The sequence below is a fragment of the Crotalus tigris genome, unplaced genomic scaffold, assembly GCF_016545835.1.
Source record: "Crotalus tigris isolate CLP2741 ecotype Arizona unplaced genomic scaffold, ASM1654583v1 scf7180000018716.860359, whole genome shotgun sequence".
In the NCBI taxonomy this organism is placed as follows: domain Eukaryota; kingdom Metazoa; phylum Chordata; class Lepidosauria; order Squamata; family Viperidae; genus Crotalus; species Crotalus tigris.
In genome coordinates this window covers 455,073-479,006 of record NW_024097164.1, presented here as the reverse complement: position 1 = coordinate 479,006, position 23,934 = coordinate 455,073, and the positions used below count along the sequence as shown (strand labels likewise).

At 41.0% G+C, this 23,934-nt stretch overlaps 1 protein-coding gene and 1 long non-coding RNA gene across 6 annotated transcripts in view; one reads left to right on the top strand and one right to left on the bottom strand.

Annotated features, from left to right (window-relative positions):
• Positions 1–303: 303 nt before the first annotated feature.
• Positions 304–2,959, bottom strand: LOC120313596. Its single transcript, XR_005558188.1, has 2 exons — positions 2,760–2,959; positions 304–2,640 (listed from the first exon to the last, which is right to left on the bottom strand). It is a non-coding gene; the product is annotated as an uncharacterized LOC120313596 (long non-coding RNA).
• A 5,188-nt stretch (positions 2,960–8,147) lies between these two features.
• Positions 8,148–23,934, top strand: part of NR3C2 (nuclear receptor subfamily 3 group C member 2) — a 166,949-nt gene continuing 151,162 nt past the window's right edge. Inside the window, exons 1-4 of one of the 5 annotated variants that reach the window (XM_039355663.1) lie at positions 8,148–9,822; positions 11,837–11,899; positions 13,894–13,960; positions 18,124–19,900. In XM_039355663.1, the coding sequence (XP_039211597.1) occupies positions 18,126–19,900 (1,775 nt within the window). In that variant the 5' untranslated portion in view covers positions 8,148–9,822; positions 11,837–11,899; positions 13,894–13,960; positions 18,124–18,125. Of the gene's footprint in view, positions 9,823–11,744; positions 11,900–13,893; positions 13,961–18,123; positions 19,901–23,934 lie in introns of those variants that run through there. The other 4 variants (XM_039355664.1, XM_039355665.1, XM_039355662.1 and 1 more) reach the window with 4 other exon arrangements.

Below are 23,934 nucleotides of genomic sequence, written 5' to 3'. Positions count from 1 at the left end.
ACCTTTATCTGCTTTCCTTTTGCACTTTCTATAAATCTATCATGGCTCCAAATCAATTTTCTTCTGATAAACCTGGATCATCAAATGCTTTTTTTTTTTTTTTGTGGGTAGGAGAAGGAAGGTGTTTGGGACAAGTTTGCCACCTTGATTTATATATAAAAATAATAAGGGCAGGGTAAAAATAAATTTTAAAAAATGCTAAACTCCCCATTATTCTGGGTGTCTTAGATAATGTTCTCTCTTCTTTTCCCACCATTTTGCTTTCCTTGACAGTTTAGAGAGAGGAAAAATGACTCGAGAGCATTGACAGCAGTGATAGTAGTTTATTAATTGATTAGTCTTATGGCCACATCAAAAGTTAAAATAAAATAAAAATAAAATATATGATTTAATTCCAGAGTAAAATAAATAAAAGAAAATACAATAATAAAATACATATGTGGTAAATACAAAGAATCAGCATTTAGATAAATACATCACATTACAAGAAACCCAGTCTGTTTAATATAACGAGTTCTTAGCTCAAAGGCCTTAACTATAAACTTAGCAGTTCTGCTCACAATGTATACATCTGCAGTGTTTCTCAACCTTGACAATTTTAAGGCATGTGGACTTCAACTCCCAGAATTCCACAGCCAGCATTGCTGGCTGTGGAATTCTGGGAGTTGAAGTCCACATGCTTTAAAATTGTCAAGGTTGAGAAACACAGTTTTAGAGCCTGACAGCATTGCTAAAGCCTGAAAAAAAAGTGTCTTGGGAATATGTACTGGGCTTTTATAATATACTTTTTTTAAAATGACAATATTTTTCAACATGGTACCTTCTAGTATGACCCACAATTCCAGTGTTCAGTCAGCTAAAAATCTTATTTGATCAGTGTTTCTCAGTCTTTGCCATGTCAAGGTGCAGGACTTCAACTCCCAGAATTCCCTACTAGACAACATGCTGATGGGGGAATTCTGAGAGCTGAAGTCCACACACACATCATGAAGTTACCATGATTGGGAAACACTGATCTAGACCAGAGGTCTCCAACCTTTCTTGGTTGGCGGACCAGAGAGAAAGGGGGAGAAAGCATTTTACTCATGCACACATGTACGCACACAAATGGGGCCATGAGCACACGTGACGCAAATGGGACAGTGCTAGCACCACATGACACTTGCTAGCACCGCACCGGTTTTTCCACGTGGGCGCTAGCATCACCCCATTTTCATGCCCTGCGGTGCCCAGTTTTCATGCCGCGTGCCATCCGGTTTGCCCCCGATTTCGCGCTGCACGCCACCCGGTTTTCATGCCACCTGTTTTCATGCTGTGCACCTCCTGGTTTCCCCTCGTTTCTGTGCTGTGTATGACCTCATTTTCACACCACACGCTGCCTGGTTTTTGAACCATGCGCCACCCGGTTTGCCCATTTTTGCACTGTGTGCTGCCCAGTTTTCGCCCATTTTTGCATCTCACACTGCCTGGGTTTTCCCCATTTTTGCACTGGGCACTGCCCGGTTTTCACACCACCCAAAGCCTGGTTCTCCTCTATTTTTGCGCCACACACCTCCCAGTTTTCGTGCTGTGCACCGCCCTGTTTGTATAGCAGTGGCACCCTATTTTTGCCACACTGCGCCCCGTTTGCGTAGCAGCAGCGGAGCTAGCACGAGTGGGGGTGAGTGTGTGCACACATGTGCACAAACTGGCTAGCCTGTTCCACGGCCCAGTGGTCAGTAGGCCATAGCTCAGTAGTGGGCCACGGACTGCAGGTTGGGGACCCCTGATATAGACATTAGGAAGACATACAGGTAATACAGTTAAACAGGGAACTCTCAGATCTTCCTGGCAATGCCAACCCAGGAGCACTACCCTCACCACTTAAGACATCAAGCTGAAAGGCAACTCTGATGCAGAAAGCTATCTCTTAATACATGCCAGCCTCACTTCCTGCTGCTCATTCTATCTTACTAGCTCATTAACAGTAATTGCTTGATTCAAATAATTACCCCTGCAATTAAAATATTCCTAAACAGTAGCTAAGAATTCTCAACAGTGTAAATCAAAATCTATAAATTATTAGTTATAAGAATGGATTTGAATGCACCCTTTAAATTTGAGGAACACTGTCTCACATTTAAATTTTTGAAACCAACACTCTCCTTTTTTACTATTACAATACAGGTTATCAAGCTGTAATTTTAAAGAGTACAATAATCCTTATTTAGTGACTGCCTTTGTGACCAGCAACTCAGATATTAAGCAAAGTGATCACTAAGTGAAACTGTGACTGTGCTTGCAATCTTCAGCTTTCCTTTGCTTTATGGGCCTCTGAAAGTCATAAATGAGAGGATTGGTTATACTGTTACTTTTTCATCAGCATCCTTATTGTGATTGCTGTCCAAGACAGTCACTAAATGAGGATGGCTTATATATGGAAGTATTTCATATAAAAATAATGAAAAACTTATGCTGTCATGTGAGTATTCGACCTGTGGTACTGTTCACTAACAGGAGCATGAATAATATAACTGCACTTCTGAGGAGCATAAAATACACTTGGCTATTTAAATGCAGCTGATAATCTAGAATACAAGACCACAGAACAACAAGAGTTGGAAGTGGCCTTGGAGGTCTTCTAGTCCAGGGGTAGGCAACCTCGGCTCTTTTATGACTCGTGGACTTCAACTCCCAGAATTCCTGAGCCAGGAATTCTGGGAGTTGAAGTCCACGAGTCATAAAAGAGCCGAGGTTGCCTACCCCTGTTCTAGTCCAACAGATTTGGAAACACCAGTTAAGACTACCGGTACGTGGGGTAACAGAGAAGCATCTCTCCATTGCCTTTTTAAGAGAAGCAGCTGTTAACTTGAAGCGGTTTGTTATGTCCCGAGCCTTTGCAAACGGCTCGGGCGTTTGCAGGCAGTCCCGGGCAGGTGCAAAGCTGCCCGGGACCAGACAGGCTGTCGCCAGCGCCGTGCGCATGCGCGGGTGCTGGCGCGGGAAAAGTAACCCATTTACCCGGGAGTTGCCTATATAAGAGGCTGCGAGGCGTTTGGGCGAGGCTGAAGCCATCTTCCTGTAAGCTGAACGCTGAATAAAAGAAACTGAGAACTCCAGCTGCTTCTCGTGTCTATTTTCCCGCCACGGACTCAACACTGGCGACGAAGGTGGGATGCCTTGCACTACCTGGAAAGGAAGAAGTGTAAGCTTACCCAAGGAGTCCTGAGCGGCGGAAGAGGAACGGCGTCGACTCGGCAGCTGCCCGCCAATCCGGTGCGCATTCGGGGGTAGGCTGGCTGATAGACCCGTCTCCTGAAGATCCGAAGATGGCGAAAATCGGAAGGCTTTCGGAATTCGACGTCTCACATCCAGAGCGGTGGGAGTCCTACGTATCCAGAATGGAGAACTACTTCAAGGCAAACCAAGTGAGGGAAGATAGCTTGAAGGCCGCCACCCTGCTTTGCGTTTGCGGCCAAGACGCCTTCGAAATCGCAGAAAATCTTGTAGCACCTGTTCCAGTAGAGTCTGTAAGCTACGCAGACCTGAAGAAGCTGCTGAAAGAGCACTTCCACCCCAAGGTGTCCGTTATCTCATGGCGCCACACCTTCGAGCAGAGGGATCAACGGTCCGGTGAAACAGCCAAGGAATACATCGCCGCGCTACGGAAGGCCGCCAAGCCCTGCGAGTTCAAGGACCTCGAGGAACGACTGAGGGACCGATTCGTGTGCGGGTTAAGGCATCGCGAGCTACAACAGAGACTTTTCGCAAAGGAAGAATTATCCTTCCAAGACGCCTTAAGGGAAGTCACCGCAGAAGAAGCAGCAGGCGGCGCCATCAAAAACATGCGGCCGATCAGAAACAGTGCAGAGGGTGCGTCCGTGCACCAGGAAGACGTCCGACGAAACTCCGAGGAGGATCCGGACGAGGAAGTCGACCGTCTACACCCCGCGAAGGAAGAGAACCGACCGTCTACTCCCCGCGAAGGAAGAGAACCAGAAGGGAAGCTCTTCGGCTCTGCTCAAGTGCATCGGCTGTGGAGGTCGCCACAGGAGAACCGACTGCAAGTTCCGCTCCGCTACCTGCCGGGCATGCGGCAAACAAGGGCATATTGCAGCTGTGTGTCTGAGCCGACGAAAGGCACAACCCCAAGAAGAACGCCTGAAAGGTACCAGATTCCCCAGCCAGAATAGGGTAGGGTTTTGCGCTTCGCGAAGAAGCATCTGTAGAACAGGCACACACAAGCCCATGAAGAAAAAGCTGTCACTCAACGTGAAGCTACAAGGGGTTCCATTATCTATGGAACTAGACACAGGGTCTGCCCTGTCCATCATTTCATTGCATACATTTAGGAAGATTTGTTCCAGTAGTGGGTCTAAGGCCAAGTTAAGGCCTTCTGATATTGTATTAACAGATTTTCAGAACTCAAGAGTGTGTGTTAAGGGGGAGGCCACCCTTAACGTGCAATACAAGAGCTTTGAAGGTCCACTAGACTTATTAGTAGTAGGGGGTGAACGAACGAGTCTCATAGGACTCGATTGGTTTGAGGCCCTGGGGATACACGTCACAGGACTCAACAGCTTACAAACACTCGACCTACAGGAAGTCTGCAAAGAATTTGCAGATGTTTTCAGCCCCCAGCTGGGCACATTCAAAGGACCACCTGTGTCCTTAAAGCTAGACCCCACTGTCACTCCCATTAGGATTAAAGCAAGAAGGGTCCCTTTTGCTTTAAAAAGTAAGATTGACACTGAACTAGACAAACTAATCCAACAGGGAATCCTAGAACCTGTTGATTCCAGCCCGTGGGAGACCCCCATTGTCACGCCTCTAAAGGCAAATGGGGACATTCGCATTTGTGCTGATTACAAATGCACACTCAATAAGGCATTGCAGCAACATGCCTATCCTGTTCCTGTGGTCAGTCACATCCTGGCCTCTCTCAAGGGGGGGCGTGTTTTTGCAAAGCTTGACCTAGCTCAAGCATATCAACAGCTGCCTGTTGATGATGATGCTGCCATAGCTCAGACCATTGTGACCCACAGGGGAGCCTTTAAAGTAAAAAGGCTACAGTTTGGAGTAAATGTCGCTCCTGGGATTTTCCAAAGCGTAATGGAAAACACACTACGAGGTATACCAGGGGTCTGCCCCTACTTTGACGATGTCTTGATTGCAGGAGACTCCACACACATTCTAGCTGAAAGACTTAGGGCTGTCCTGTTAAGATTCAGGGAATCAGGCCTCAAGCTCAGAAAAGACAAATGCAAGATCGGGGTGCCTTCTACTGAATTTCTGGGATTCAAAATTGATGCTGCTGGGATTCATCCTGCTGAATCCAAACTAACTGCTATTTTAGAAGCACCCAGGCCAAAGTCTAAGGCCGAACTTCAGGCCTTCCTAGGCCTCCTGAATTTCTACAATTCTTTTCTTCCACATAAAGCTAGTGTAGCTGAGCCTCTTCACAGGCTACTAGACAAACAAGCTGTGTGGCTGTGGTCACAAGCACATGAGGCTTGCTTTAAAGAAGTCAAGGCCTTGCTCACTTCTAACAGTGTTCTTGCACATTTCAACGAGTCTCTTCCTGTGTGCATCGCTTGTGATGCGTCCCCCTACGGGGTTGGAGCTGTCCTGAGTCACCTCAGGTCTGATGGAACTCAGGTTCCTATTGCATACTACTCCAGAACACTGTCTTCTGCCGAGCGCAACTACGCTCAGATAGACAGGGAGGCTCTGGCTGTTGTTGCTGGAATTAAAAAATTCCACGATTTTCTATATGGCAGGCATTTCACGGTCTTCACTGACCATAAGCCTCTGCTGGGACTGTTTACCACACGTAAGCAGACTCCCCACATCATTTCCCCTAGAATGCTTAGGTGGTCTATTTTTTGTCTGCATATGATTTTTCATTACTCCACAAGCCTGGGAAAGAAATGGGCCATGCTGATGGCCTCAGTAGATTGCCTCTGCCAGTAGTAGAAGCTGACCCCGCGCCAGCTGTCAACATTCTATCAATCCAAGCCTTGCCCGAGCTCCCTCTTAGTGCCAGGGATGTTACCGCTGAAACAGGTACAGATCACACACTTTCACGTGTCCGCTCCTGGGTCCTGTCCGGGTGGCCTGAGCACTGCCCTAGTCCTGAGTTTCAGAGTTTCTGGTCCAAAAGGAACGAACTGTCCCTTTCTCAGGGTTGTCTGCTTTGGGGAAACAGAGTTGTCATTCCCACCTCAATGAGGACTAGGGTCTTAGAATCCCTCCACGAGGGTCATCCTGGCATTGTTCGTATGAAGGCTCTTGCACGAAGCCACTTGTGGTGGCCTGTTTAGATAAAGATATTGAGGCTAAGGTACACGCATGCCACCTGTGCCAACGATCTCGCCCAGAGATGCCCCAAGCTCCTGTGCATAGATGGGAGGAAACACAGTCCCCATGGTCTAGGGTGCACATTGACTACGCTGGGCCCTTTCAGGGCCAGTTCTTCTTGGTCCTTGTTGACAGCCATTCAAAATGGCTTGAGGTTGTGCCTGTCTCATCCACCACCACTGCAAAGACTATTCAGGTACTGAGGGGGATTTTTGCTGCACACGGGCTGCCAGATGTCATTGTGTCCGACAACGGCCCTCAATTCACCTCCTCCGAATTCCAAGCTTTCTTACAGGCAAACCTGATTCGTCATGCCACGTCTGCGCCTTTTCACCCGTCCACCAACGGTATGGCTGGCATGGTGCGCATCGCAAAGGACGCCTTGAAGAGACTCACCTACGGGGACTGGCATCACAGGTTGGCTGACTTTCTCCTTTCTTATCGCACCACACCGTCCACTTCTACAGGGAGAAGTCCAGCTGAACTTCGTTGGGGGCGCCAACTTACTACTAGACTTGACCGGTTGCATCCGGACAGACTGCCTTCATCTACCTCACATCCTAGGGCACCTAGACAACTACTTGTGGGTGCCCCGGTTTGGGCTCGCAATTACGGGCCTGGTCATACATGGGTCCCCGCTTCTGTGTCCAGGATCACAGGTCCTCTCTCCTACGAGGTTGCCCTGGACAACGGTCGTGTCCTGCGTCGGCACATCGACCAACTTCGCTCTAGGCGAGACTTTTCTGCTGAGACTCCTGGGTCTTTTCCAGGGGGGGAGGGGGACCCTTTGGAGCAAAGGGAAGGGCAAGAGCTACTGCCCATCTCCACTGAGGGAGCCACAAACGGCCCGTCCCAAGGTTCTGCAATTGCTCCGAAAAGAAAGTCATGGAGCTTACCCACACAACAGGCACTCACGCCTACTCCAGCCAGGGAGTCACCCCGGGGGCATACTCACTTTCCACACACATCACACAGCACTCCAGCAACGGAGGATACCCGGGGGCATCCCAACAAATCATTCCCCGCAAGAGAACTGGCACACAATTCCCAAGGTTGGCCTGACCTTACCCCAAATCCTACAGGGGGTCAAACATACACAGAGTTAGTCGAGGAACCAAGTCCCGACTACAACAACCCTAGCACAAATCAGGGAACACCTGAGTTTTGGGAAAGTACAGAAACCCACACGAGCCCGAACACAGAATGGGGTTCAGGGAATGGACAGCCTCCTGACAGGTCTTGGACTGACCTAGGAGGTTCTACAGAGACGCCCAGCAGCGGCTATCACTTCAAGGGGCCTGAGGGTCTACAGCTAGGTAGGTCAACCAGGTCACAAAGTAACAGAAGCCCTGGCCTGACGAGCCCGGTGGGCAAGCAAGCAGGCCAGGCATCGGGGCACAGTCCTTGGAAGACACCAGGACACAATAGAGAGAACAGGCTCACGCCTCCCTCCAGTCAGGGGACTTATGCCAGTAATCCACAGCTAAGAAGGTCACAGAGAGCAAAGAAATCTCCCAAGTACCTAGAAGACTACATAACATTGCTGGCAAGGCAAAGGCCAGTAAACAGTGGGAGCACTGGGGAGCAAAATGTCATATAAAATAAATGTTGTATGTTGGTAGTAGTTTTAGCCCGGGGGAAAGGGGTGTTATGTCCCGAGCCTTTGCAAACGGCTCGGGCGTTTGCAGGCAGTCCCGGGCAGGTGCAAAGCTGCCCGGGACCAGACAGGCTGTCGCCAGCGCCGTGCGCATGCGCGGGTGCTGGCGCGGGAAAAGTAACCCATTTACCCGGGAGTTGCCTATATAAGAGGCTGCGAGGCGTTTGGGCGAGGCAGAAGCCATCTTCCTGTAAGCTGAACGCTGAATAAAAGAAACTGAGAACTCCAGCTGCTTCTCGTGTCTGTTTTCCCGCCAAGGACGCAACACGGTTCATAAACGGGAGGGAGAAAAATGCTTGGGAAGGGGGTTTGGCTCCCTATCCTTGCCCCTCCTCTTTATTCCTTCTCCCTCTTTTCTAACTCAAGTTCAACTCATAAATGCTCTTCTATAACCGAACTCTTAATATACAGGATGGCACAAAAACCACCAATATCCTTGTATCTGTTAGAACTTAAGCAACGAATCCTTGCGAATCTCTTCGGTGCCGGGTACTAAATAGGCAGCCTTATAAACTTTGCCTGTAAGCCGCGTCTCCTTTTTCCTCCAGCCGGCACGTGTACAGACACGGGCAGGGAGGAGGAGGGTTGAAAAGGAAACAAAAACCTGTTGTGCATCGCTGAGTGGAGCAAAGGTGGAGGGAAGAAGCGGCCAGATAGCAGTTACCAAGAGCAAAGGCCGCAGACAGCCACCTTCTCGCGTCTCTCGTAGGGGCAGCGTTTCGTCACCACCCCTGCGATCTACGATGGGGTCGACTCCGTCTGCTGGCTGGCCTGGCACATTCCCCGGCCTCCCTCCCTCCCTCCTCCGCCTGTGCGCATAAGCAAGTCCGAGTCGCTCAGCCCGAACCAGACACCGGACGGCAAAGCCGGTGGCGGGCAGTCCGTGTGGCGCTCGCCTCTCTCTCCCTTCCCGTTCGAGCCCGAGGGGCGGGAAGAAGGAGGCGGAGAGGCCATCTCGTTGGCTCTGAGAGTCCGCCGCTCGCCGCGAGATACGCCTGGGGGGGGGGAGAAAGAGAGAGCGCTGGGTGCCCCTCCCGCTCGTCCTCTCCTCCTCCTCCCACTCCTTCCAGCAGCCCCGCAAACCGGGACGCAGCTCCAGCGGCAGAGTGCGAGCGTGAGAGAAAAATACTGGGAAGCGAGGAGGAGGAGGAGTGAGGAAAAAACAGCGGCAGCAGAGGGAAGGTGAAGGAAGGAAGGACACCCGCGCAGACTGGGCTGCTCTGAAGAGACGCCGGGGGAGGGGAGAGAAAAGTTTACACCCTCGGTAGCTGCGCTCTCCTTCGCTCGCTCGCTCTCCCTCCCATCCACCTCTTCCCGCGGCGGCGGCGACGGAGCTGCAGGCGCAGACGGGAGTTTTTACCTGGAATAAGTTGGGGGATTTCCGCCCTCTTTTTTTTCTCCAAATAAGAATTTGAAACCACGGCTAGATCCGATGCTCGAGCTTTATCTCCCCGCCGCCTTTCAGCCGCAGTCGGCGATGTGACAGCCGGGGAAGACCCTTCAGCCGGCCCTCCTTGCAGAGAACTGTCACCGAGGAAGGCTCAACCAAGTGGACTTCTCCGCTTCCAGTTGAACGGCCCTGGGTCGCCTGAGAGAAGCTAGCAGGATTGCTTTTTGCTTTTGATTTTTTTTTCAGACGCCGCTTCGGAAATCTCTAGCGAGCTCCTTTGCGGGTTGGTCCGTCTCCTTCGGGATTTAAGCCAGATTTTCTCCGGATTCCACCTTCTTCGTTGCTACTCTTCCCTAATCGGCCGCTTTCTGGAGCGGACTCGGAGGACTTGCTCCTCCGGCCATTGCCAAGTCGAAACGGAGGTAGAAAAATGAAGGTGAGTCCAGGGGGGGAAAAAGCCACACGCCGCACCATCTTTTTGACCGGAGTCCCAAGGCGGACAGGTAAAGAGACAGAGTGACCGAGGGAGAGTTCTTCTGGAGAGGAATTAAAATGTCCTTGCACGGAGAATAAAAGAAGGGTTACTAGGTAGCCGTAGTCAGACGAAGTGCCTCTCTGAGCCAAAACATGCAGAAGAGGCACTTCCAGGTCATTGCCAGTCCTCGCTTAATCCAATTTAAAACTTAGCGGGCGGGGAGGGGAAAGAGAAAGGCATCGCAAGAGCATTTCGGCCTTTGGGGCAACGGAACTAAAGTAGCTCGGTGTTCAGGTGCTCCAGGCTCCAAAAAACGCGGATCAATATGTATTAAAAGGCTAAAAACATTAAGGGCACGTGACATCTCAGAGAGTCAATCTATATTTTCGAGTAGCTGGATCCCCCCTTTTGCAAGAAAACAGCCTGGGAGGGGGCGGGTTGGTTTTTTTTTTTCCTTAAAAAAATCGCTAAGCACGTTTTGCTTTGGGAAAAGTGTTATTTTGGAGTGATTTCTGTCTCGCGTGCCATCGGTGGACTTCTGCAGCTTGGCTTGCTTGGAATTTCATTAAACTTTATTTCTCTAGGCTATTTTATTTTGGGGGGAGGAGGAGTTGGGCATTTTTATCGAGGGAAATTGGATCGAAAAGGGTGTGTACACAAACGGAAGGGAGGGGGAAAGAGCTGTCTCCTGGCGGAAGGAGGGGGGAATGTTAACACCGCTGCCGTTTGGGTGGGGTGTCAAAAATTTGGGGGTGTGTGGAGTTGAGCAGTTTTCCATGAAGACTGAAAACATGCGGCATTTCTGCCCGTCCAATAAAAGGAGGGAGAGGATGTCATTGTCTTTCTAAATATATATTTAGAAACTCTGGCCACAAAGATGGAGCATGTGATGAAATGTTTCCAAAACCTGCTAAAGGGCTAGAGTTTGGGAGTTAATTTTTATGGCCTTTACTTATCAGTCTGTGCAACTTTAAAAAAAATCCAAAGAAGCAGTTGGCAAAGAATCTACTAGACGCAATAAAATCCAATCTGAGAACCAGAGGGCAAGTCCTTGAGCCTCTTAATAAGGTTTCTGTTTGCTTTTGGGTTTTTTTTTTCTTTTTGAGTGGGGGGGGGGAGAAGCTGCTTATTGCTCTGACAAGCTGGATTTGCTACCCTGTAAGCGTGGCGATTTTTCACTGCATGAGATGAAAACGTGCATGTCCTTGCTTCCCAGAGTGGGTTTAAGGGCAGATGAGAGGGGGCTCCCCAGGCGCTTACCTTGATACAGGTGGAGAGCATGTCCCCAGAGGCGCGCAGGAGCGACTTGAGAAGCGAACCCTCCCAATTCGGATCTTAGCTTTCTTTTTTCTTTTTTCTTTTTCTTTTTTAACAGGAAACGGTTAGAGGGAATGCAATTTAGGAAAGGCTGGCAGCTTGAGGGCGTGGGTTCTAGTTCTAACTCTCATTCGGAGGCCGAACTGAGCGAGTTTCCCTTTTGGAAGCTACCTTTATCCCTCTGTTGTTGTTATCATGAAAGTTGTTAGTGTTGCAAAGATCAATTCCTAAATCTCACTTTTCCTGGCATCGATAGGGAGGCGGAGGAAATTTACAGGGAAGCGACGCGAGCCGCTCTGCTACAGAGACTCTACAGCTTTAAGAGGAGATACATTTTCTAGCTTGTGTCGCAGCAACTTTGTATCAGTCATGTCGCCTGCCGGGTGACTGACAAAAAGACTTGTCCAATGGAAGTTCGCTACGGACTCCGATATCGAGGCTCCGCTCTTCTCGTCGACCAATAGGGGAGAGAGAGAGGTGGAATCTCATCTGAACTTTATCTGAGCATGTGACATGTTTTTAAAAGGACTTGGCACCTTAGCGGTCCCCCCCCCCCGCCGCCGCCTTTCCCTCTGCCCTGCACGGTGTCGGTGGACCAGGCAAATTTGAAATTAAGGATCCGTTATGAAGAATAAATTGGTTCTCGTTCCTTTTTCAGTTGCGACCTTTGGAATTTTTCTTCGTGGATGTGGACTTTAGGTGGATGTCACTTGGAGGAGAGGTGAGAGATAGCAGTCGGAGGCAGAGGGCAGATATATTTCTAGCGTACTGAGAAAATTCCTTCTGATTGTTGAAACTGTAGCCAGGGGGGGGGGCATCTACAAGTCAAACAAATCGTCTCAAGGTGAAAGAGTTGGAAATTAAGAGAGGATGGCGTGAGATATTTATACCTATCTCAGAACTGGGCAATTTTTTTTTTTTTTTTTGCATCAGGTGTTCTTCCAGACTGTCTAATTTTAACTCCTGGCAGTTATTCTGCAGATTCCCTATTATGAGATCCTCATGAGAAACGTATCTCCCATAATAGCCTATTTTAGAAGAGTTGGATTTTCAGCTAAAATGCAAGTATCAGAATAGTTTGGAAAACTAAAAATGTGTCAGATGGTAGTCCACGCACCCAGAACTCAAGGCAGAAACTACTGGTTTTAGGATGCTTTTGTCTGGGTGTGAAGCTGTCAAGTAATGCTGGATGGACTTTATGCTTCTTTAGGAAATAGGTTATGTTGGGAGTTATGTTATTACTTGTTTAAAGTTATTAGTTTCCCAACTCCACTGGAATTCAGGCAGAGTTAATTTTAAAATTATAGAGGATAGTAGAAGGTGAGTTAGCATCCCAGCCAGTGGTGCAAAATAAAGACTAGCACATATTCCATGAATTTGTAAGTTTCATGCGCTCCTACGCAGATTGTAATTTCTTTTATAGCTGCGTGTACATTTTCTAAATTTCAAAATGATATTTGAATAGCTTTTGTGATTTCAGTTTAAGTAAACTGGAAATAGCTTGAAAACTCTGTAGGATTCATTCCAAATGAATGTATGTGCAGAAAGGTATTATGAAACATTTTTAATGAATTTATTAGATGTATAATCTACCCTTCTTTCAAGATGCAAAGGCAGCATGCACAGCACATTTAAAAATTCTAATTTGATAAGCCTGTTAAGCTGGCATTGTATTTTGAACCTTGGTTTAGCAATTTAATTTGCATTATTTTATCATACCAGTAGATAGCATTCAGGATCTATTTGCAAATGCATCCATAGACATGCCAGATGATGTTATGGGATATTGTTTTGAATAATTATGCAATTTATGAATTTTTCAAAATGAAGAAATAGTGATTAAGTTGTCTGAACTGTATGCATTTCAATGCTTGTAGATTACTGCAAAAAAAGTTTCAATTTTGGTCATTTATATTGTTAAAATCAAATGACTCAATGGAATAATAAAAAATGTATAGTTCCTTTCTTGGAAACCTGACATTAACTATTTGTGTGATCTACCTAATAACCTAGTATTAATTTGATACAGGTCTATGTATAAGTCACATACATAGGCATTTTTATTGTTCATTGATCTCAAAATGCTACACTGGGATGGGGTGGAGAAGTAAGGTAGTACTCAGTATGCTAGGACTTGAGTTCAGTATTATCAGTATCTTGAATTACAGAAGAGCACAAAGAATTGTGTTGGTGTATGGCTAGTAATGAAATTCACTGGATGACCTGATGGCAGATTATTTTCAACCTTTTGGTTAGGCATGTTCTAAGGTAGTGGGGTGATCACATAACTAGGTTGTCCTAAACTCTGTGAGAAAGCATTGCAATATTTAGATTGCTGAGGTAGACTTCCATGCTGGACGCTTCCAACTAAATGTTTTAGAGCACATTACAAATACATACTATTTAGTTTAAATTAAGATATTTGTATTATAGACCAGATAAAAGTCTGCATGTTTCATGAGATCAGAATTTCTGATATTAGGAGTTTTTTGTTCTAAAATAAGAGCCCTGCTAATGCTTTAGTTTTGTTTGGGTGGAAAAAACAAAACAGAAGGATACATTGATGCTTTTGCCTGATCAAACTATAATTATCAGTAATAAGCACATAGAGAAATAAATACTATAAAATAAAATAAATAATGAAATGTTTCATTACATTAATTCTTAACTCTTTTTTTCTAATATCCTGTGTAATATTACTTTTTTTAACTCCAGGAGAAATTGATGATGTCATACAAATTTGATAGAGATATATGCCATGATTTTCTACAAATGGCTTAATGTGAGTGAATAAGTTTGTTACTAGTAATTTATGTGCATAATGTTTTACATGCTTTGCCATCATTGGGTTTTGCAAGGTTACAGATATGTCTTTCTTGTTTACAATTTTTCAAAAAATAAATTTATAGTCATATAAAGATGTCTTTATTTGCTGGAGATAGAATGGTGTATTTATCAGATTTGGGCAATCGTATGACTATGAAAACTGTTTTTCAATGTGTTTGTATTTAAGTGAATAATTTCTGTTACTTCACATAATTAAGAGTGATATTAAAGAGAAAAAACTGAATTAAATAACTGAAAGAGCATGTGATCACAAGTATGTCAAAGACAACTAAGAGAAAACAAATTAATGCTTGCAGGAGAAAGTGTGAATTTGGCAAAATGAAAAGTCCATAGAAAATATCCAAATAGGAATATAAAAGTAAATAGTTCACTTGAATTGCATATCTTTTGGATAACTATATCTTAAAGATTTATTATTAATAAATATGTGATTTTATTAATATTAGAATATTGTAAACTCTTTTTCAATGTTATTACTTCAATTCCCTTGAACAACAGCGATACATCTTTTTATATAGATATTTTTTGCTGCTCAACTGGAAGATGATACACCAGTTTTCAGTTGCAATCTGATAGAAGTAAAATCCATTGAATTGATATAGTTTATTTCTGGATTTTGTAGTATAGAAAAGTTCTTAATTATGTGAAGAATAGAGACTAGACTGTTATAAACTTACTTTCTATACTACATTTGCTTATTGTGATGTATATATGTGTTTTGTAGTAGTTTTTCCAATCTGGCATCTTTTCATATTGTTGGATATTACTTCCGTAGTTTCCTAATTGTTTTGAAAAACAATAATAAATAACAATCCTCAATCAACCAAGGGAGAATTATTGCAGAAATAAGCACAGAATAATGCCGCATGGTTCAAACAAAAATTTATCTCATAAGAATTCTTACTAAACATTGTGGTACAGGTAGTTCTTGACTTAACAACAGTTCATTTAGTGACCAAGTTACAAAAGCATTGAAAAAATGACTTATGACTGTTTTTCATACTTACAACCATTGCAACATCCCCGTTGTCACATGATCAAACTTGGGAGGATTGCAATTCTAGTTTCTATTTATGACAGTTGCAGTATCCTGGAGTCATGTGATCACCTTTTGCGACCTTCTGACAAGCAAAGTCAAATGGGGAAGCCAGATTCACTTAACAACCATGTTGCTAATTTAAGAGCTGCAGAGATTCACTTAACAACTACAAGAAATCATAAAATGGGGCAAATTCACTTAACAACAGAAATTTTGGGCTCAATTATGGTCATAAGTCACTTTTCCTGATTAATGCGAGTTCTATGGTTACTTCTTAAAGCTCACCAAAAATTTAAATATCAGATGGGTTAAAAAGATTTAAAAAGTTAGCAATTGATTGATAAACAGCAGAAGCTCAGTTTAGTTTTAATAACTATGTACATATTTGGCTATGGTAATCAACGTATAAGCAACAAGGGCTCGTTCTCAAAATATGTTTTCCATATGTTTGCTGTAATACAGAGTGCATGGCTGATCACAATCAATTTGTATTCTGCTTTAATTGTCAGCAGTTTGAAAGTGAACTCTATGAAAGTGTGCTTTGTTTAAACCAGATTTAAGGCTCAATTGATTAAAATGTAAATCTACATCTTGCTATATTTATATATCTTGCTTTTTCAAATATCTATGCTAGTGTTACAACTATCCCTAATGGATCTCCACTCCTTGGCTAATGCTCCTTAATTAAAATAAAATTTGTGTGAAAACTAATGTTTATAGATGATCAAATCGCTTTGGCCTACAGAAGGCTTTACAGCAGTGTTTCTCAACCTTGACAATTTTAAGGCATGTGGACTTCAACTCCCAGAATTCTATAGCCAGCAATGCCTTAAAATTGTCAAGGTTGAGAAACACTGCTTTACAGTATCTTCTCAAGTGAATATAGTTCAATAATTTGAGTTCTTAAGACTGTTGATAGCACTATCACTGCTTTCAAAGGCAAATATACTGTACATACAAGCATTGTGCCTTAGATATGGAATTTGAAGACATAGGGTTAATTGTGGTGTCCCACTGCCTGCTGAGTTTACAAGTTTGTTAGGATGTCTACATAGACATTTAGATAAGAATTTAGGATCCTTCAGAAAGTAAACTTTTTTGATATATATACTGAAATCAGATTGATAAAAGTGTTAAAGCACTTACACAGGGAGTAGTAATTTGGGCATATTCTGGGAGTAATGGAACAAATTGTAATTGCTTGTTTTTGTGATTTGAGGATCCAGTTTGGGACAGTTGCTGCTGCTGCTGCTGCTGCTGTTGAGACACTTGTGTAAAACAGGGGAATTGTTTTGTTGTTTTGGGATAATAGCATTATTTGAGGATGAGAAAAGGGCAGCTTGGTCAACAGTAAAGGATGTCACTATAAGGTGTGGGACTGTTTTACTGCTAAATTATATTCAAATTATTAGCATATCTATAGTAAAATATTAAATTCAGAAAATGTTTCATTGACATGTATAGTGTTGTACTAAAGCGAGTAATGTAGCACTTTAAGTTAGTGGTAGCATTTTCATCTGTCTGTCTGTCTGTCTGTCTGTCTGTCTATCTATCTATCTATCTATCTATCTATCTATCTATCTATCTATCTATCTATCTATCTACCTACCTACCTATCTATCTATCATCTTCCATCCAGATAGATAAACAGACAGACAGATTCCAAAACACTTTTCTCCAGCATATAGTGCGGTGTTTCTTTGGTGAATATAGAAAAGAAATTGCCTCTTTTAAATGATATAGTCAGGGCTTTTTTTCTCATAGAATGCCCAGAACAGAGTTCCGGCACCTTTTTGGATGGAACCTTATAGGGTAGGCAAGGCGGGTTGTATGATGTGTGTGAGTTCCGGCAACTTTTTTTTTTTTTTTTTTTAGAAAAAAAGCACTGGATATAGTATATGTTATATGCTTTACTTGTTTAAAATAGGAAACTGAGTCTTTGGAAATTCTATTAAACTTTAAAGGAAATTCTGTATGTAAAATAGTCAATCTGCTCAACCAAAATAACAATGTTATAAATGTTTAATTAATTAATATCTCATGTATCTAGACCACCCATCTCCCTCAAGGAAGCACTGCCTAGGGCAAATAAAGTTAGCTTTAAAATATTAAAATTAATTTAAAATTTTAGAATTATGAGATATAAAATTTCAAAGAAATAAAAAACCAATATGGCCATTTAACTTTGATTAATAAAGATGGAGAGCCAATGGCAGAGCCAACTTTGAGCCCTTCATGGAAGACCAGAAGACCTTCATGGGGACCTTCCTAACCTCTGGAGGAAGGATGATCCATAAGGAGGGGGCAGTGGCAGAGAAGGCTCTCTTCCTAGACCCTGCCAGTTAAAATTCTTTGACTGACAGGATCTGCAGTATACCTTCCTTGCCTGATTGAGTGAATACAAACATTTCATAAACACAGCTGTGCATTTTTATATAAAAAATAATTTTCTCTGTAGGACTCCAAATAAGATGAATGTTATGTTTATTTTGTATATTATTGAGCAACATTAACATTGATATATACTTTTAAGGGTTGTTATTTTGTTAAGAAATCATTTGCATTGGAAATCTTTATTATAAGATTCTTAAAATGATCCAAATTGGGGGGGTAGATTATGGAGGAAAGAGAATCTCCACTATGTGGGAAATATTAAAATGTAATACTCATGAGCAATGTACATTATAATACAACTAAACCTCATCCTTTAGTAAAAGAAGCACCAAACTTACTAATAAAAATAAAATGTACTCTGAGGTCATTTTATTTTCTGTCAGTAGCATAGAAAATGAAATAACTGTACAAAATTTACATTTGTTGGCTCATAATTTTTTAAAAATTCCATTATCACAAGATAATAAATTTTGTTTTTAATTGTTAGCCATTAAATGAGATCAAAAACAGCATAGTCAGATGTTCATCTATCTGAAATAATTTTCACTATGTTCAGTAAGTTTTACTTAATCGTGTCTAGGAATGCAGCCACCATTCTTTAATATGCAAGAAAATTGATATATGCATATATATTTATATATAATTTTGATGTTTTCTTTTATTAGATATGGAGACCAAAGGCTATCGCAGTTATTCAGAAAGCCTAGATATGGAGAGGCGCTGGAGTCAAGGTTCACAATCTATGGAGTACACTCCTAAAGGAGCAGAAGAACAGTCCGAAGAGAGTAATAACTATATGGAGATCGTAAATGTGAGCTGTGTTTCTGGCACATTTCCAAATACCAGTTCTCAAGGAAGCAACAAAGAAAAACCTGAGCTAATTTCTTGTCTTCAGCCAGATCACAGACAGCCGGCTATTTTACCCTCTGATATAAAAATTGAACTAGACTCCAAGGAACTTTCTGCAACAGTAGCTGAATCAATGGGTTTATACATGGATTCTGTAAGAGATGCTGATTTTACCTATGATCAGCAAAGTCAGCAAGGAAGCTTAACTTCTGCAAAGATGTATCAAAATGTTGAGCAATTAGTAAAATTATATAAGGAGAATGGCCATCATACCTCTCCCTTGAACACCCCAAATAGGTGCTTGAGACCTCTAATATCAGACTGTGCAAGCTCTGTGAATGGTGGTATTGTACCATCTATCACCAAAAGTCCTAGAGTGTGTCAAGAGAAGAATTCTTCTGATTGTAGTCCTCAAAGCATGACTCCTTCAGTATGCAGCCCTCCTAGAATTAGTTCTGTATCATCAACTACTCCTACTAACTTCACAAATTTCACCGTAAATAGTCCAGTAAACCAGGGAACACCTTTGCCATGTTCACCTAACATTGAAAATCGAGGTTCAATGTTACATAGTCCTCCACATACTAGCAATGTGGGATCTCCTCTTTCTAGTCCTATAAGTAGCATGAAATCACCTATTTCAAGCCCTCCTAGTCATTGTAGTGTGAAATCTCCAGTTTCAAGTCCTAATAACATAACAATGAGATCCTCAGTATCCAGTCCTGCAAATATGAACTCAAGGTGCTCTATTGCCAGCCCTTCCAATGCCAATAATAGATCCACTCTTTCTAGTCCTGCCATAAGCACTGTGGGATCTTCAATGTGTAGTCCTGTAAATGGTGCAGTGACCTTTCCGGCATCTAGTACATCGGTTGGACTTGGTGCAACTCAAGACATGGTTCCTAGTCCAGATTCAAAAGAGAAGAAAGGTGCTTCTGAAATCGTATTTCCTAAAATAGAGCAAATAGAAAATGCCATCCCTATCAGTGAAGTAGCTAATCAGATGACTGTTGTTCAGTTTATAAAACCTGAACCAGAAGGGATATTTAGTAGCTCATGTCTTGGAGAAAATAACAAAATGAATTCTGATTCCCCATTTTTAGTATCAATAAAGCAAGAATCAGCTAAACATTCTTGTTCTGGTGCTTCTTTTAAAGGGAATCACACCGCAAATCCCTTTCCATTTATGGATGGATCATATTTTTCTTTCATGGATGATAAAGACTATTATTCTCTTTCTGGGATTTTAGGACCACCTGTTTCATCATTTGATGGCACATGTGAAACTAGTGGGTTTCCAAATTCAGGTCTATCTATAGGAATTAAACAGGAGCCTGAAGAAAACAATTATTATCAAGAAAGTACTCTACCTTCCTCTGCCATTGTTGGAGTGAATTCTGGTGGACAGTCATTTCACTATAGGATTGGTGCTCAAGGCAGAATAGCTTTATCACGGCCTATTGGTAGAGAGCAGTCTTTTCAGCATATGAGCTCGTTTCCTCTAGTGGAGTCATGGAAATCACATTCTGAGTTGACTGGCAGAAGAAATGATGGGTATCCAGTTCTAGAATACATTCCAGAAAATGTGTCAAGGTAGGCTTGCTTTATTACTGAATATCTAAAGAGAAAAAAAAAACATTTGCTGTAAGATTGTTTTTGATGTTACTGTTTTTCAGAACTGACTATTTATATAAATTACAATATGTATTACTTAAATGTTGGACAGTTTTCCTTATAAATAAGCTATATTTTATTGTTGGGCATTATGTTTAGCTTTATGGTTTCCAAGCTTTCACTTTATTTATTCAATTAAAACACGTGTATGCTGCCTACCTCATAAGATTTTGGGCAGCTTATGAAGAAAACAGGATTTCTAGTTATGTAGATAACCATATTGTTATTGAACAGGTTTGTGGTCCCTCATTATGCCAAGGTTGACAAAACAACATTTACTAGCATCGCTACATACAGGCAGCTTCTCACCCTAGTAGAGATTCTAAAATTAATTTGAAATATTTTTACAATTTAAAAATTGTTTGACATGTTATGAGAGCACTAGATTTCTCAAGATTTTAGTAACCTTGCATGATGTCTGCTGACTTTATTAGATTATAAAGACTGCCCTCTTCTATGACAGACCCTCATGGGTGGTAAAACATAGTCCGGGCCAGTGGATGCTGAATATTGATATTGAAAAGAAATTCTCTTAATTGTCCTAGTCATATTGCATGATTTTTAAAAATCAATAATTGTTTTCATAATTGTTTTGCGGTGGTACTGCATAATATTTCCCTGGTTAAATTTAAAAATAAGTTGCAAAACTTTCAGCAATATTATTTCCCTATTTTTACTGCAAGGATTGTTACTAAGACATTGTTTCAAATGTCTTCTGAAAATAAAAAAGATAGATTAATAGCTTTAATTAAGGACTGTAGCATAGAACAGTTTTGCCCATTAACATTATGTGATTATTGTTTTCATATTAAAAAAATAATTATATGCAAGAAACTAGAACCATAACCTGGTTTAATCAAGGCTTTCTCTCCTAATTTCTATGAAACCTTTTTACAATCATAATAGTGGTACAAAGATCATTTCTTTTGTATTATGCTACAGGAGTGACTACTAATAACTTATTTTGATGTATTTCCCATTTCCAAAGACATGATAGCAAAGATCTCTCCCTTGTATTGCTGTTCCTGGCATTTTCTTTACTTTCCAGTGGTTGGTTTTCTTTTCTGTTACCTTGTTAGATTTCCTCCCCCCACCCCCAGTTTTCATTAATATGTTTCTCACTGGAGCCTTTATTATCCTATGTCCATTGACATGTGAAATATCAATACGTACAGTTTAATGCTGATGTCATACTTAAAATGAAAATACAATCTGAGACAATAGAGAAGAACAGACCATGTTCAGTGTTGAAAAATGCTTTTTTACTCCCTATGGTGCTCTTAATTGCCAACTGGTTTCTTCACTCAATGAGATTCTATATACTTCACGATGTTTCTGGACAGTTTTATGAGAGAGTGATCAAAAATAGAAAGGGGAAAGGATCACATACACTTTTTCATACTGGTAATTTCTACCTGAAATTCCTCCTTTCCAAATCAACTTCTTATTAACAAATGGAAATAGCACAATTTCCACTACTTTATTTGAGCACAATGTGCAATTAGAGTATTTCAGATAATTAATTATAGTTTTATCCTATTATTCTTTACCAGTACTGATTTATAATTCTACTTTTAGAGTTCACCTTTAAATTTTTTTCACTATTGCATTCATTACTGTTACTTCTATCCTCTCTTAGTTGAAAAATGCTCATTTTTGGAAATCTAATTTAATAAATTAAAAAAAAAACCTGTTATAGCCTTCAATGTTGGTACAGAAAGAGAAAATACATTTAGAACTGAGTATCTTTTGATTCCTTTTTCCTTCTCCATATATCTAATTTTGTAATTATTTCACCTTATTAAAATTTTCGGAATCCTATTGTTATATTTCTGCTTCTACTAATATTTTAACACTTTTATCTTTGAAATTTTTTGAAAAACTAAAGATTTTATAAAGATTTTTTCTTTTTCATGAGTTCTATTGTAATATGTGCTTTGTATATTTTATTATTTTATTATACATATTATTTTTTTCATTTATATATTTATAATGGAAAAATATATTATTAGATCACTTTACTATTAATTTATGTTATACTGGTAGAATGGATCTTTCGCATCTTTTATAACTTAAAACAGGCCAAAAAAAAAAAAAAAACCCTAAACATGAGAGCATTTCAAGTGACAAAAGTAGTTTTATTCTTAATTTATTTTATCCTTCTCTTCATAGGATGCATGAAGCATATACTATTTTTTCTTTGCGGAAGACATTCTTATTAATGTAGTTCTATGATGCATTTCAGAAATTTCTGACTACAAATTATTCTATCAAATTGTTTCCCAGTACATTAGAATGAATGTCTGAATGAAATTATAATTAGGATCTTCCATTTTATACTATTATTACTATTATGTAGCAGAGTGAAATGAACCTTTTTCTATATTTTATACTTCTATATCATAACATTGAAAAGTTTGTCCAAGATTTACCTTTTTTTTGTTGTTCTTTGTGGTAACTTGCAATTGGACTGCACGGAGTATTCAGATTAAATTATTTTTGTTAGAATGGAATTATGTCTACTGGCTTTTTGGTACAATAATGGTATACAGATACTTAGTGACTGCTTAATTTAGTGACTGTTCAAAGTTACAACAGTGATGAAAAAATTACATCCAGTCCTCACATTCATTACTTTCACAAGTCTGTAAAGCAAAGTAAAGCTGAAATAAGATCATAAATAGAGTTGCAGTTTCATGTAATGATCACTTTGCTTGATTACTAAATTGAGGATATTAGTTGTGGTCACTAAATGAGGACTACATGTATTCTGATACAGTACTGATGTTATTATTTTGGATTTAACTTTGTTACGATTATATTTTAGCATTGTGCATGAACAGCATGTATTAAGTTGCATCTTGTACCACAAGATCTTCCAACTTTGTCATTCTGTGATTCTATATCTATATGAATTAATTAGATTTTGTAATACTCTGATAACATTTAAGCACATGGAGATGATACAGTATGATAGATTGATTTTGTTTTAGTTTCTTGATTGCAAGGATTCGGGACTGAGCAAATCATTTGGTTGTAGTAATTGTATTGAGGTTGCCAGTACTTTCTGATAAGATAGAGCCCTGAAATGAACATGCAAAATATTTTTGTTAGCAAAAAAAATGTATATACTTTTCAGAATGAAAGATACTAAAATAATTAGTGTCTTATCATGTTAACTGGAAAGCTAAAATTAGATACATAGATAGCTCAAGCTATTTTTAGCATATCTGTATAATTCTTCCAGGAAACAAGGACCTGGAATATGTCCTTAACGCTATCAGTTCTTGAATGCAGAACTCCAAAGGACCACTAGAGGGCAGCACAGGGATACTGAAAATGCTCTGTTGTCATGCACTGCTGGTTTAGATTTTGGCAGACAAATGTCTGCTAAATATTTGGCAGCCCTTTATGACCATTCTAAATAATTCCTCTGAATTTAGGGCTAAATGAACTTCTAATCTAATCAACTTCTCTGATAGAGTAGGTTTTCTGGGGGGAAAAAAACTGAACCAGAAATTTTTCCAATACCTTTGGAATTTTTAGTGAGCATTTTTAGTAAGGAAAGCTATTATGGTACATTGTGTTTTACATGATGCCTAACTATTTTATAACTTTTCTCCAATAGAATTGAGTCTACTTCATTTAATAAATAAATAATACCAAAGGAGATGTGATATACTTATATAAGCATAATCTAGGTAAAATCTGAAAAAAAGGTGTTTGAAGCAATCTAATTGTTATATGCATTATAATTTTATTAAAATGAAAAAAATATTTCTATAAAATAGAAACTCTTCCATAGAAACATTAAGCAATAAACATTTATTTCACATTATTATCAGGTCTCCTTAGTTGGAGAGGAGACAACCTAATTTGCAAATCTGGATTACCACTTCCTATAGTTATTTAAGCTGAAATAATGGTTTTTGATCTTAGGTGTGAAAATGTTA